This window comes from Rhinolophus sinicus, chromosome 13 (assembly GCF_057876585.1).
Source record: "Rhinolophus sinicus isolate RSI-liver-muscle chromosome 13, RSI-T2T, whole genome shotgun sequence".
In the NCBI taxonomy this organism is placed as follows: domain Eukaryota; kingdom Metazoa; phylum Chordata; class Mammalia; order Chiroptera; family Rhinolophidae; genus Rhinolophus; species Rhinolophus sinicus.
This window is the reverse complement of record NC_142513.1, coordinates 11604268-11620622: the sequence shown is the minus strand read 5'-3', so window position 1 is coordinate 11620622 and position 16355 is coordinate 11604268. Positions and strand designations below refer to the sequence as shown.

At 40.3% G+C, this 16355-nt stretch overlaps 1 protein-coding gene across 6 annotated transcripts in view; it reads right to left on the bottom strand.

The window, feature by feature from the left end:
• Positions 1-16355, bottom strand: part of ZNF334 (zinc finger protein 334) — a 59680-nt gene that overhangs the window by 18337 nt on the left and 24988 nt on the right. For 2 of the 6 annotated variants that reach the window (XR_016018159.1, XM_074317302.2), the window contains exons 1-4: positions 9146-9956; positions 6064-6122; positions 1093-1219; positions 724-819 (exon numbers count right to left, since the gene is read on the bottom strand). Coding sequence is in view for 5 of the 6 variants with exons in the window: in XM_074317302.2 (XP_074173403.2) it covers positions 724-819; positions 1093-1219; positions 6064-6122; positions 9146-9158 (295 nt within the window). In the remaining variant the exon portion in view is untranslated. Of the gene's footprint in view, positions 1-723; positions 870-1092; positions 1223-6063; positions 6123-9145; positions 15225-16355 lie in introns of those variants that run through there. The other 4 variants (XM_074317304.2, XM_074317305.2, XM_088789085.1 and 1 more) reach the window with 3 other exon arrangements.

Sequence of the window (16355 nt, the reverse complement as noted above, 5' to 3'; positions counted from 1 at the left end):
TGGCTTTTCACAATGCTGATTACTACCAGACACAGTATGTATTTATTTGCTAACTGGGTCTACTGATAGGAGACTTTGCTTTTGTATCCTTTGTGCTTATTATGTGACTGATGCATAGCAGGCACTTAATAAATATTGTTGGGGGTGGCCGATAGGCTCAGTTGGTTAGAGCGCAGTGCTCATAACACCAACGTTGCCAGTTCAATTCCCACATGGGCCAGTGAGCTGCACCCTCCACAACTAGGTTGAAAAAATAATGACTTGACTTGCAGCTGATGGGTCCTGGAAAAACACACCATTCCCCAAATAAATAAATAAATAAATAAATAAATAAATATTGTTGAATAAACTAATGTATCAATAAATGCATATCTACAGAGCGTTTGGTCCTGGAGGGAAGGTGAACAAAGGCTATTATTGAACAGAAAAAAACAGAGAAATAAAGTTCTAGGATGAGGAAAGCTGCAATTGGATTCTACAAAAACCAAGCAAATATCTCTACAAGTGTTCCACAGAAAACAAAAGAATTATATATGAAAGTTAAAAATTATATATTTGGAGGTTACTATTTAAGGCATGGAGGTCATCTGTCTTTAGTCACGTCGAGAAGCCTTGAGCCTCAAAAAGAGATTTCTGAAACCCATTTCCCAGATCCCAAGCCCTGAACTGGGCACTTGGGATCCAGTTTCCACCAGCCGCCTCTGTCTCATCTCATTAACTCACCTGGGTGGCGCTGACTTGGGAGTTCTCTCTCTAAGATCCACGCTTCTTCTCCTTGCTCCAGCTTGAGTATCAGCTCAGGTTTGGTGACACAGTGCCCTGTTACGAGAAATGACATGGCTGTGGCCACGTTGCTTAGAGTTCAGGCCCTTTGAAGAATCAGAAGGGAGGAGTTTTAGAAGCTGTACAACAATGGGGCCCCCATCAAAGACCCTTTCACTAGGGAGGTAAGAACACAACATTCTTTCAAGTTCCTTAAAACAACCTTTGAAGCCACAATCTCAAGCCTAAAACTCATGACACTCTACAATGATTTGCTTCCTAAGATGGGGCATGCGTGCCATTGCGAGTTGCATGGGAAGCTGTGCTTACCCAGGGACACCAGGTGTCTGTAGCTCTCCAGCATCACGTCCCTGTACAGGTGCCTCTGAGCAGAGTCCAGCAGCTGCCACTCCTTTGGGGTGAAGTCCACAGCTATGTCCTCAAACAACACCGACCCCTGCAATAGCCCAATCCTGCTTAATCCAAAGAGCTCAAGACCAATCGCATGGGAAATACATATGGGAACTAATCCTACTGTGTTCACTGCTAAGAGTTTACCAGGAAATATTACAAAGGCTGTCTGTGGACCTTCCTTCATGTTGTACTTTGCGGGAGAAACAGAAACCATAACAGAAGTACTCGGCCTCTACAGTTATTTATTAATTCATAAAACAATTTGAGTTCCTCTGCATGCCTACAACATGTTCTAGTTTTGGAGGACGCTAAGGCAATGAAGGCACTGGTCCTGTTTTTAAGGTTACAGACCTACGAGGAGACATTTTACATAGACATACACATGCAATAATGAATTATGGGAGCCATGAAATAAAGTGTGTGCAAAGTAGAGCAAGGTTACAAAGGGGAGCAGCTCTTTGTTTTTCAAGGTTATGCTTCACTGAGGAGATAAAGATTAGATTGCATATCAACAGTGAGTTTTCTGTGAGCATGGGCAACAATATAAGCAAAGGGATAGAAACATTAAAATCACATTCAATTAAGGGAATTGCAAGTAGTACCGTGTGACAGAAAAGGTTGGGGGCTTTGGTGAGATAAAGAACAACAGAGGTATTTAGTGGTCAGACACCGAGAATTTCTCTCCTGTAGGCTAGTGGACTTCAAATATTTAGTCACCCCATCAGTAAGAATTCCTGAGTATCCCTCAGTGTATTTACTTAGAAATTACACTACTGTATATGACTCTTCAGCCAGACACCAAAAGTAAAGCTTAATTTTCTCATTATTTTTAGATACAAAAGAAACATAAAAGGGCATTCTAATCCTTTCTTTACACACTGTACATGACTTGATTACGCAGTTGTCTGGGGTGGACACCCCTACTTTGGAGATTACTTCTGAGGACACTGGGGACCTATAAGTAAGGGACGTGATCAGCTTTATATTTTGAAAGTAATGCTCCAGAAGCAGAGTGGAGAGTGCTTGAAAGCCGTGGTTCTCAATCAGACATGATTCTGCCTGCCAGGGGGCATGTGGCAATGTCTGGAGACATTTTGGGTTGTCACAAGCGAGGAAAGGGTGCCACTGGTAGTGAGTCCAGAGGGTGCTGGTGAGTCCAGAGACGCAGCTCACCATCCCACAATGCACAGCACAGCCTCTACAACCAAGAATTATCTGGCCCCAAATAGCGATGGTGTTGCGACTGAGAAAGCTGTTTGCGAGGGAAGTCCGAGAGGAAGGTCGTAGACTCATAAGAAATGACCACCTATTTTAATGTAGTAGCAAAGGATTTAGAAGTGGGAGCTCATTGTAAGTGGAGTTAATCAGCAACTGGGTATGAAGTGAAGGGAAAATGGAGCATTACCGCCAGGTTATCTGCAAGCGCAGCTGGGTCAATGCTGGTGCCGTATTCTGAGACTGACAGAACAGGAGAAGGAATAGGGTGGGCAGGAGAGAGCTGAATCTCAAACACGCTACACTTAAGGCATCGGTGACACATACAGGTGGAGACGTCCCGGTGACAGCTGGTTACAGTATCTTGGAACTCAGGGGAGAGCTCTCGTATAAGGATACACTTGGAAATCAGGAGTGTTTCAGTGGTAGCTGAAACCATCTAAATAGGGAACTTGTTCACAAAGAGCATGGAAACCAAGGACAGAACCTGAGGGACAGCAGCCGAAGGACAGTAGGCCCTGGTGACCAACAGGGACCCAGAACCGGAAGTTAGCAGCTGTGTCTGCAGCATCTAGAACAGTCCTGATCCCCAGTGGTGCTCAATGAGCAGCTGTCAAACAAATGAAAAGGAGGCTCAAGAGTCACTGGTGGTGACAATTTCAAGGATAAGTGACTCGTAATGCGACACAATGGACTGGGCACACCCATTTATCTCCTTTGCTTCCAAAACTGGAGCAGGGAGAGACATCCAAACACTAACACGTTTATCAGAGCAGTGGAGCGTTGGGCAAGAGTCAGCAAGTGAGAAATTCTGACTAGTTTCTGGAAGATATAGAGTGGCAGGGGGACAGTGGAAGCACTGAGTAACACAAGTACGCTGTACTCCTTAGGGGGTCCCGTACCCCCTTCCACAGGGGTTGGCTGAGAGTTAACACTCAGGAGAATGGTCCCTAAAACAAAACAGGGACTTCTCTCCAGGGGTCTGTGTGAACTCTGCAACCCAGCAGAGTAGCATCGTACTGTACTTAGTATCTTGAGATGGTCTCAGCTTTTCTTTTAAGGCAATGCTAAGGAAATAAACTGACACTCTCTGCCATTAGGTAAGGCACTGCCCCCTTTGGCAGGGGAAAGAGGGGTCCCCTCGTGCTTCGCTCCCCTCTGCACAGCTTAAAGAGAAGCCTGTCTGCACACATCTCCCAACAATTCACGTGAGGACCCACGTCAGTCCATCCATTCAAGGGCAAAGCTTGCCCAGGAAACACCTCTGCACTGCCAAGTAAACACACATCAGCTACCTATATTGATCTAATGAAGTTTTTACCTTTCTGTTCACACAGAAAACAGAAGCAGACTCAGAGGGAGGAGGAAAAACAATAATCTGAAAAATAAGCCTCAAGAACAGGCTTGAAGACTGTTAAACAAATTTAATGTCAATAAAAAGCAACAACCCAAAGGATAAGTACCAAAGCAAATAGACTGAAGACCATGAAAACAAGTTTAATTCAGCTATTGAAGAGAATCACGTTCGGTGTCCTTAAATTGATGGAAGAGTCTTACTTCCATAAAGTGAGAAGAGCTGGTTGAGAAAAAAAGGAAAAACCCACAGATACTAAATATTTTGTTGCCGACTTATGAAAACAAATAAGCAAAACTCTCAAGAGAAGGCTTGAAAACAAAATGACTACATAAATGAGCAAATCTCTCACCACATAGAACAAAAACAGAAAAATGGAAATGAAAGAAAAGTAACAAAACCCAGACGGCCGATTGGGAGAGGCACTGACAGTCTAATGGGATTTCTGGATGACAAGAACAAAGAGGCTAGAGGGGAGGAAAAGAATCACAGAAATAACTGAAAACATCCCAGAGCACAAGAGTCTTCATCTTAAGAGAACCCATCCAATTACCACGTAGGCAGCCTGAGAAAAGAACAAATAACCAGACACTGCCTGGTGAAACATTTGAAACCCAAGGATAAAGAAAAACTTGCAAGAAGGAAAAATAAAACAGGTTATTATGAAAAAATGAGAATCAAACTGCCACACGACTTTTCCCCAGTCTCTCCAAATGCCAGGAGATAATAGAGATGCTCTTTTCTCATAATACTCTGAAGGAAAAGCATCTCAAAGCAAAATCCTATAACCTGTCAATCACTCATGTAACGGGGCAGAGTAAAGGCACTTTCAGATCCCCAGATTCAGACGGCACACAATCACAGCCATTCTGTGAAATATTCCAGAGGCCTCTATTAAAACTCAGCAGAACCTGAGAAAGAAGACATGACATATGGAAATTGTGGTGGACAAACAGAAGAGCGCTGAAGAATTGGTTCCTCATAAAACCAGAGAAGGGCTGCAAGTGGGTGATTTACAGACATGGGGCTAACTCAACAGGAAACGCTTTCTTTTAAAGTTATTTATAAAAGGTAGGTAGGCAAAGTTTTACATTTCTTGACAAAGCTACATATTGTGGGAAGCAAGCGTGAGAATTCCTGAACTCTGGAAGAGGAGCTGAGGGTAAAGCTACAGCAGGCCACGCCAGTTCAACCACAGGCCACCTGGAATGGGTAATATAATCAGCCACTGACGACAGAGAAGGTCTGGCCCTCGGGACGAGCTAGGACTGCCAGTCCTAATGGTCCGTACAGGGTACTTCAAACCCTCTTTCTACCTAAGGAGGGTTGCCAGATTCAGTAAATACAAAATACAGGGCACCCAGTTAAATGTGAACTTCAGATAAACAACGAGTAAGTTTTTAGTATAAGTGTGTCCCATGCAAGATATAGTTCATTTTACATGCCCTGTGTCTTATCTGGCAACCCTATGCCTAAAAGGTCTCCCATTCCAAGTTCTTGGGCAAGTTGGGACACAGCAGATGATAACTAACAACGAACAATGGGTGGACTTGGGTTTGGGGTCTCCCATTGGGGCAGGGAGAAGTACAGACCAAATGAAATGATCTGTATGTTGAAAATTGTTGAAGCTGTGACAAGTACACTGGAGTTATTACATCCAGGTAAAGAATTTAACAGTGACTGAAATGTAAAAGCAGCTGGAAATTGTAGGTATATTGTAACTGCCCAACTATTATAATTTTGTCACTTTATCTTCAAACTTGGGACAGCAAAAATAACAAGACAATGTATGCTGAAATTTCAGTAGTTATTGTCCAAGTAGCTAGAAAGTGTGAGGCAGTTGTTAACAAAGAATTCCTGAAGTAAAATTTATTATGTAAAAAGAAAGTGAAAAAGAAAAGCGTTAGTTGATTTCCACAAAAATGGAGACGAGGGAGGCATAGATCTGATTTAGATGATACTATAAAAACAATTCCTAATGATAAACGTCTAAGTAGTACTTTGTTTTGTGCACCTGAAACTAATAAAAAAATTGTAAAAAAACAAACAAAAAAAACAATTCCTGATGCTGCTGATAGAAAAATGTTTACCTCTGTGTTAAACACATCAAAGGTAATCAATAATAGAGAAAAAAGACTATGTAGCGCTTCACAACCACTGGAAGAGGGAAAAGGGAAGTAAGATGATAACGCAGGAAAAAAATCAGGAAATGAAAAAAATGAAGAAAAACAATTGACAAGAAAGCATGGTTACTAAAAATGCAAAAGAACGCTTAGGTTTCACTGAAAAAAAAATTGGTAATAAGTATAACAACTCACCTGGGATATGTTCATTTTCTCCTGCTCCTGGAAAAGTTTAGAGACCGGCGAAGGCGGAGCTGGAGAAAGAAAGGAGCAAAGGCATCGTGAGAACTATGGTCTACCTGGAAGGTCCTGAAAGCACCTAGAAATCCATACATACCAGCTGACAAATGGCCACAAGGTGGGAGACCCTTCGGAAAGGGCAGGTATGCCGAGGGGACTCTTGTAATCCTCGTATAACCATGGGGAGCTAAGAGAAGCAGGTTTTTCTTTGGGGAAAATAAATCTTTTTTTCTTATTGGCTTCTTACAATGTATAGCCTCCTTAGAGTTAATAGCAGACAAATATAAAACAAGACAGAGTCCAGCTAAGGAAGACTTGGTTACACAAATCAGAGCATAGCAAGGACAACACGCCATGCCTTCAATCCATTATCAAACATATTTTATTCTGAATGTTTTGATGTCTCGGGTTTACTTTAATCCAGTAGAGGAAGGTGGAAATGGGAAAGTGTGTGTATGTGTGTGTGTGTGTGTGTGTGTGTGTTAGGGGGTGGCGGGAGCACAGATGAAATAAATGGTCCATATGTTGAAAATTGCTGAAGCTGTGATAAATATACAGGAGTCATTATATTATTTCCTTTTGTATATTTTGAATATTTCCGTTATGAAAATGTAAAAATCATGTAACAAAAACCTGATAGGATTTATTTTTTATTTATATTTTCAACTCCTTGAGGTTAAAGAATTAATAGGAACCTCTAACAATAAGGAAGGTTTTTTGTTTTGTTTTTAAAGGGATTTGCTATCCTTCGGTTGAAGTGTCTCTAGAGACTTTTTATTAAGAAAACTGTTTTGACTTAACTGAGACATGGTGGCCAGAACAGTGGTTTGAGAGTAGGGGGCTTTGGTGCTCCTTTTGGTTCTGCCATTAATGATTAATGTAAACTAGATAATACTAATCCTGGTATAATAACATTAGTGCTACTGACACTGGTATAGTGCTTACTATATAACAGCCATTGTTCTAAGTACTTGACATGTATCACTTCACTTATTCCTTAAAATAAAGCAAGATGTCGGTACTATTATTACGCCCATTTTATAGATGAAGAAATTGAGGGGAAGAAAGTTAAAGTAATATTGTAGAGCTGGGCTTTGTTTGAATCCTGGCAGGTGGGCTCCAGAAACTTCCTACTTAACTCTATGCTGATTACTCCCTCAGGTTCCATATTGTTCACTTTTAAAAAGAGGCAGGATTCTATAACCCCTCAAAACCCTTCCTACACTCCAATAAAGGCAGGATGGGGGGTGGGTAGCATATCCCTAAGTTCCAAATGTGGTGATGGGTGTGGTTTAAGGATGGTGCAGAATCCTGGAAAAGGGACTAGAAAATGAAGAGTCTGGGGAGAAGTTTCCAGAAGGAGTGGAGCTAGCGTTTCCCTGGCCTTCCTCCCAGGCCATGTCCTCATCAACTGTCCATAGGATTTCCTCGTCCCACAAAACCTGCCTCTTGCCCACCACTCTCAACCAAGCTAACCTCTCTCTTCTGAAAGTTGTCCCTCCATTGACTGGCGGTTCTTGACAATCTCTGATGTGGTGATGTTACTCAGGGCAGAAGGGCCAGAAACTGCCTCTGAGCGAGCAAATATAAAACCTACTTGTTTCTCAGATCTCTGCCCTGCAGCTGTGGTGGGGCCCTCCCAGGTGTGCCCACCTTCTTTCCTCACAAGAGCTGTGTAACCCAGGGAAATTGCACCAGGCTGGAGGGGGCAAATTAAAATCACTGGAATCTTTGGTCCAGGTCCCAACTGTCTCTTGGAATTCACCATCCCCTACAACAGTTTTCACAGTATGGTACCCACACCAGCAGCAGCAGCAGCGTCACCTGGGAACTTGACAGAAATGTAAGTTCTCAGGCCCCTCCCCAGACCCACTGAGTCAGAACAGAACCTCTGGGAGTGGGCCCAGCCAGCTGTCAGATGTTAACAAGCCCTCCAAGTGACTCTGATGTATGCTTGAGAACCGCTGCCAGAAAATCTGGCTTGGGAGTCTGCAACCTGCTGAGGGCACAGGGCAGATGGACAAGGAAGAGTCTAGAAGCCTCACTTCTGCAGTAACCTGCGGGTTCTGAACAGATACCGAGAAATCTCTAAGAGCCTGTAAGGAAGACTCAGTCCTGTACACTCCAGGTTCCTCCTCGGGGCTCTAGGGGATGTGCCACTCTGCCTAGTGCTGGGCAAGGCCCTACGTGGGGCTTGGGAAAAACCTGAGAGGTTTGCGCCCAGATCCTTCAATCACTGGCGCCGAGACTCCCCTCCAGAGTCTTGGTTAAAATGAGATTGTTAATACCGACTTTACAGGGAGTCTTTGAGAACAAATATACTTAATGAAAAGAACAGTGAGAAAGGCAACGAACATTTCCCAGGTGCGAAGTGAACGTCAGGACCTGTGCTGAGTGCTTTACAGGTGCTATCGCATCCCATCCGCAGAACAACCTGGAGGCAGGTTTTAGGAATAACTTCAATTTACAGACTGAGTCTTACAGGCTCATCATTTTGCCTGTGGGGAGGCTCAGTGGCAGAGCTAGAATTTGAACTCCTTAGTTACAACTCGGGTTCGTAAATCAGCCTGCTATCCCGCAGACCCACCACCTGCCCTTAGCCTGCCGGCATGTAATAAATGTAAGAACTCATTCTCCCGAGAGCAGACGAGCTCGGGCGCGTTCAGGGCGGTACGGCCGGCCGGAGACTGGAATCCATTCTCCTCCCGGCTGGTGGCGTGGCTTTGACTAGCTAATGAATGGTTGGTCACGGCACATGCAAATTCGAGGTGCTTCTGGGAACAGTTCTTTAGCATTTGGGTGCCTTTTTTCTCAGCGCACTTGATTCTGACCAAAGACCCATGCCCTTATCCTCCTCGTGGAACTTGCAGGTCCGCAGCCCAGCTCCTCTGTCACTGGGCTTTCTCTAGGGGCAAACGCCGAACAAGGGCTACGGGGTCAGCCCGCGTGGGATTTGCGCAAGTTTTTGCTTCCACCAGGTGTGGGCAAACCTACCCCCAGCCTGGCAGCAAAGCAACCCTCGAAACTCGGCTCTCACCTGTAGTGCACATCCTCCACGCGGGACCCCGTCACCGAACGACGCGTACACGGGGCGTTATCTGCCCCGCGAAGCTGGAGACAAGGGCGCGGGAGAACAATGAGGGAGAACTGCACATGCGCAGGAGTTGTGAGGACCACTTCCCTGGGCTCTCCGGGCAATCCATCAAATTCCATCCAATTCAGGACTCCGTCTCCCATAAGTCTCCGCGCCCCTTTCCTTAGGGACTATCGTAAGAGTTCCTGCCTTATCTGGTGAATTGGATGATTTGTTGTCCACAGTCATCTCTACTTTGGAGCCCGGGTTCCTTCGTAACCCCAGGATTAGGGATCTGAACCCCACTCCACTTACAAGCAGTGTCCCTTTATGTCAACTGCACATATGAAAACATAAAAATTCAACTAAACTAAAAACTGAACTAAACTACTAGAAAAGAAAGCCCAGCAATATAGTAAAAGGTTAATACCACCCAGAAATTTTTTTCTCACACACCATCTCCACCCAAAACGGGGGATTTCAAAAGTAATACACTGAAATTGTAGATAAAAGGGCAAGTACACATAAATCACAGGAAGACTTGATGAAAAGAAAAGCACTCATAATTTCCTCTCCCAGAAATGGCCATGTGAGGTGATACTTTTATTAAAATAGTGGCCTAAAAGTTCAATGTGTTACTTTGATCTTTTCATTAAACATGTAGTTAATAATTTTCTTACTTTTCACATTCCCATTTTGAAAATTTTTAAACTTACAGAAAAGTTGCAGGAATGATTCATTCTGAATGAGCACCTGTAAACTATTTTCTTAAATCTACCAATTGTTAATATTTTACCACGTTTGCATTCTCTCAATTTCTCCTCTCTCTCTTACTCTCCAATGGTGAGGGTAAGTTGCAAACACGGACTGTCACCCCTAAAACTAGCATATATTTCCTAAGATCAAAGGCATTCTTTTATGTAACCACTACACAATGATCAAATTCAAGAAATTGAACACTGATATATTATCAAATATGTAGACTATATTCAAATTTACCCCATTTCACAATAATATCCTTTATACCTTTTTTTCCCCATCATCCAGGATCCAATTCATTCATTACATCCAGTTGTTGTATCATTTAGACTCCTTTAATCTAGTCCCTCAGCCTTTCTGTGTCTTAGTAATTTTGAAGAGGACAGGCTAGGTGTTTTAAAGCATGTTACTTCATTTATGTTTGTCTGACTGTTTCCTCACAATTAGATTCAGGTTACACAATTCTTGGCATAACATACAGACGTAACGTTTGTCTCAGTAAATCACACCAGATCAGTTTCATATACATGATGCCATTTTTGGTAATATTAACCTTGATCCTATGAGTAAGATAATGTGCAGGTCAATATACTTTTATATCAATTGTTTTTCTTATGCCAATGATAGAAATAGGAAATAAGCTCCATTCACAGTAGCATTCAGTTTCTAGGACTAGGTTAACAACAATTGGACAGAACTTACACAAAAGAAACTATGACATTCTACTGTGTGACATTACAGATGTGAATGAAGACATGTCTTGTTTTCCTAGACGGGAAGACTCAACATTCTTTAACAAAATTTCAAAATATCAATAATTTGAGTGATGTGGTTTCTTTACTTTTTCTTTTATTTCGTTTTACCTAACAGAACACATCTAAATTTCATCTGGAAGAAGAACAACCCTAGGATAACAGCCAGGACTTAAAAACAATCAGAGTACTTCCCACAAGACATGCATATTTATAATATTAATATAATATTCAAAAGGTTGCCTCTGGCTCTTCAGAAGAACAGGTACAAACCCAAGAATTCATTAGAATTTAGAGTATGATGAAGGGGAAATTTCCATGTTGGGGGAGGGGAGAAAAGGGGCAGTCAGGAAATCATGTAAGGAAACTAGAGGCAATGGGGGAGAGTGGGAAGATTATTTTTCTTGTTCATACACGTTATAACACAAATTTCATATAGACTCTTGATTTAGCATTTTAACAGTAAACCACCAAGTACCCAGAGAAAACATAAAATAAGTTTCTCATTTAATCTATGGGTAAGGATGGCAAGCTGTAAAACCATAAAAGAAATGACTGCTGAATTTTACTCTAGAAAAATTTAAAACCTTACTTTCAGACAACAACAAAAAAAATCAAATAAAAAACACTTGGAAAATATATTTGTTAAGTATATAAAAGAAATGGTTTATTGGCTTCATTTAATTATCTCTTACACATTTATAAGAAGATCACACTACCATAAAAATGATCTATGAATATGAAGGTGAAAGTAATAAAAGAAAAAAATGCAAATGAGGAATAAATATGTGAAAGCAGCCCATAAACTACAAATAAAAAATGCAAATGTTTTTTGGACTTTACCATTGGCAAAGATTATAAAGAAAAATGATATCCAGGGAGGACAGAAGTTTAAGGAAATGTTCATTCTCATAAATTTCTATTTGGAATATAATTTACAAAACAATTTGGAGGCCACTCTGTACCAAGATGTAAAAGAGCAGGCACTTTAATGCAGCAATTCTATTACTAGAAATATGACCTAAGGAAACAGTTGTCCAAGGATACGTGTACGCATATAAGTACATTTCTTACAGTTTATAATAACAGCAGCACATTGTCAAAAATCTAAATGTAAGGAAGGAAAAAAAAGAAAATCACTTGTAGGGCTCCATAAGGTAGGGTATTAGGTAACCATTAAAAATTATAATGCAGAGCTATATGAATTGACATGGGGGAAGATTATAATATATTGTGATATAAAATGCTCTTTACACAAGAATGTAAAGCATTAATTCATTTTTTTGTAAAAAGCATACGCGTCTCCTAAGGATAAAAAAAAACGAAAAAGCCAAACGCAAGTACAAAATTGATCCAAAAAAAAAATTAAAATCACTTTCATACATTAACAATAGAGAAGTCCATGCAAAGATTTTGTTTATAAAGACCTGGAAGAATTCAAAACCTGCATCATTCAATACTAATTTCCCCACAGTAATAGACGTAGAATTGGAAAGATGCATTCTCAGGGAGCATAAATTTATATCTATTGTGGAATATACCTGCCCTAATGCTGCCTTTTTTATTTTTAGCTTTGATGTTGTGGAGCGTTCACCAGTAAATTAACAGCACAATGCTGTGGTGTTTATTTAAGTGTCTTTGTAGTATCTTATAAAACTGTGGTGTTTATTTAACTATCTTTGTAGCATCTTATAACATCTAAATTCCACTTCAAAATAATTGGTCTTCATGATTTTTTAAGCCCCCTAAGAGCACAACCATTTAATGAATATTTGGATGAGACTGGTATAATAATTAAAATATTTTAAACGTTAATAACAGTGAATGTTAAAATAACTGCCAGAATTACAAAATTATTCAAGATATTCTAAATCATTAGTAACAGTGTGCTTATCCAAGAACACTTATTCCAAGACCAACTTTTCAAACACCCTACAGTAAAGTTTATTTCCCTGTAGAACCTACCCCTCACCCGTCCCCCTTTGCCCTGGCTTACCTCTCTCCTGTCAAAGTCTGCCCACAGCTTCTACTAGCACACAGTATTTGATGGCTCATGGATGTGGTGATATCATTCTGGCTTTGTTCACTATACATAGGAGAATCAGAAACTGCTTCAGACCCAGCTACCTAGGACCTACTTATTCTAGGGATCTTTTAACTCTGCCCTATAAGGTCTCAGGTTAGAGTGGGTGCTTTTCAAGGTACTTCTAGAACCATCTCCTTCCTTTTCTTGAGCTTGTGTTTCTGTGGACCTGGACCTGGGAGGCAAGTTAACTTGATGTAGAACCTCTAACTTGGACCACAAACTAAACGTCAGACTGGGCTATAAACTCTAAACAGCTACTGAGGACAGAGGCAGGCTAGAGAGGTTAGGAGAGGGTCAGAATCTCGACTGCCGTACCCTTTGAAATGCAATCACCACATAGTAAGATTAATTCAATATTTTCTCCACAATTATTTGGCATGGGGTTACACTGATGTTAAGGATAAAACGATTCAAACATTGTCTTTATCTTAGGCATAAACATACATTAAAAAAACATTTGGAGTAAATATGTTTGAATCTCAGCAACTTCATCCACTAGTGATATGACCTTCCCTCTACCTCTATGAGCCTTAGTTTCCTTATTAAAATGAGGGTGTAAGCCCTAACCTCACGCCTTGTGAGGGCTGAGATAGTTAACCTAAATAGGCTTGTAATTACCATACTAACATTGATTGGCTGCCTGTGGTCCTATTAGGTACTGGGCAATGTGCACAGAATCACCTGGGGACCTTGTTAAAATGCAGATTTTTATTCAGCTGATGTGGGTGGGGCCCAAGCATCTGCATTTCTAACAACCTCCGGTGATGCCCTTGTTGTTGCTGGTCCCCCACATTGTAGTAGCAAGGTGCTAAAGCTTTTCCTTCTTACCATCTAATCCTTATAACAACACCTTCATGTTTTGAAAGAGGAAACAGAATTACACAGATTAAATAACTTGTTCAAGGTCAGATCTGGGATTTGAAGTCCAGCATGTTTGGTTCCATGAAACATACAAGCACTGATCATCATTATCCTGGTCCTCATCATGGAAACACACGCACAAGCACACACACACACGCGCACACACACACATGCACATACGTACACACACATGCACACACACACACACACGCAGGCACACACCCGTACACACACACGCACACACACTCACACACGCACACACACACAATTAAAGAACATCAATAGAGATAGAAGTTATGAAAACTGAAAATTCTGGAGCTGAAAAGTACCATAACTGAAGTGGATATTTCACTAGAGTCTCAACAGTAGATCTGAGCTGGCAAATGAGAGAATTTGGTAGAGAGCAAACTTGAAGATCTATCAACAGAAATTACCTAAAGAACAGAAAGAAAAAGAATGAAGACAATTGAACAGAGCATCAAAGACCTGTGGAATACCATCAAGATACCAACATATGCATAGAAGTCTTAGAAGGAGAGGAGAGAAGAAAGAAAAAGGGAAAAAAAACACTTGAAATAATGGTCAGAAATATCCCAAATTTGGTGAAAACCAATAATCTGCATATCCTAGAAGCTAAACAAACTCCATAGGAAAAGTGCAGAATTCCACAACTATATACATCATGATCAAACTATTGGAATCTAAAGACAGAAAAATTTGAAATCAGCAACAGAAAAATGACCTGTTGTGTACAAGAGAACAATATACTCGTAATTTGCAGCTGACTTTTCGAAAACAATGGGACTCCAGAATCAATGCGATGATACTTTCAAAGTGCTGAAAGAAAAAAAAAATCTGTCCACCAAGACTTATATATTATTTCTGGGAAATAGTCCAACGTTCTAGAAAATTTTTTTCTTCTGCATTTTTTTTTTCCTGAGGCTTTATAGTTGGTAAATATCAGTACTTATATTTCACATTTGTCTTAATTTTAATATTCTTTTAAATCTAATCTGGATTTTTCTAAATTCTTCATAGACTTCCCATTTTACTATTTTTGTCTTTGCCTGTATTATTCTTCTATTTATACCATCTATTGTATTCATACCCAGTAGGTCTACTTTATTTTTAAATACTTCTTGATCCTCTTTTATGTTAGCAATATTTTATCCAACAGTTTGACACTAGAGTAGCATTATCCATGGTTGGGATGCAGGCAAGTAACAGGGTACTATATTAATTACACTTTTTATTAGTGGTGGAGAGTCTTACAGGTACTTCTTTACATCTTTGTAATTTACTTTGTTTTATCTCATGAAGCAAAAAACCAAATGTATTTTTCTAGCAACTTAATAAGTCCAAATAAAAATATCAGTGACAAAAGTTAGTATCAGATTAACAAAAATATAAAATATTGGTTGAACCCAGGGTTACAGAAATAGTGATAGCAATGATATATTCATGTATGTATTAGAGTTTAGAATACAAATGGACACGAACTTACCTACGCTTTGTGCCTTTAAGATGTGACAAATACATAACTGAGATTCCTATCTGCGAGCACCCCAACTTTAAATATAGTATACTGGTAATCAAATGCACAGTTATATATACAAGTTAGTGGATCTCTCTTTTCATTAACAAATGGACACAAGGCAAATTCCATGTAATAATTCAATGGGTATGTCTAGTATGGCACACCAGTTAGTATTCAAGTAGCATTAAAATCAAGGTACTATATTTATATTTAATCACATATCAACTCATTAAATTCTTTGCTAAAAGAAACACTTGAAAGTAAAACTCCAATTACCACTTTACGTACTGAGTGTAACATTTATTTGAGTGTAAAATTTTTAATAGGTAATAGAGTAAAAATTATTTTCAGTTCAAAGGAAGAATGATGTCAGTGCCTCCTTATTTACAAAAACACTGATGTTGCTTTTAAATGATACCTTTAAAATGTGTAGCTGCACCACTCACTCTTTGCCCCCACACTCTGACACTTCCCAATGACACACTGCCACCTCCCTTACCTATCCTTGTATCCTCCACACACACATACAAACAATAACTTATTGCGATTAATATTATGATGTGAGAGTCTAATCTTACTGTACTCTCTTACTCTGTCCCTATTATTATAGCAACCAACTTGGTTGCTCCTGACCTTAATGAATCCATGAGTGCCTTTCAACAGAGCTCACATTTGAATGTACAGCAAAGACTTCACACTGTAATGCAGAGCTATGAGTGTGATGACTGTGGAATGGCTTTCACTCACATCTCACACTTCACTTGACATAAGGAAATTCGTACAGTACAGAAGCCATACAAATACCAAAACATTCACGCATGACAGCAACTCTTTGGATGTCATGATTGTGGAAATACTTGCAGAAGAGCTTCAAAGTTTACGCAACATCAGAAAAAGCATACGGGACCAAAACGGTACAAACATGATGCATGTGACAAGGCCTTTAAATTCCTTGTTAGACATCAGAGAGTTTACACTGGAGAGAAACCCTTTCAGTGTGATGAATGTGGGAAGGCCGATTGGCAACAGACAACCCTGAAAGGACCTAAAACAATTCATATTTCAGGAAAACACTTTGAATGTAATAGATGTGGAGATACCTTTGGCAATGTTTCAAAGCTTGCTGAAACACTGGGAAGCTCATACCAACCCAACAGTATACAAATGTGATAACTGTGA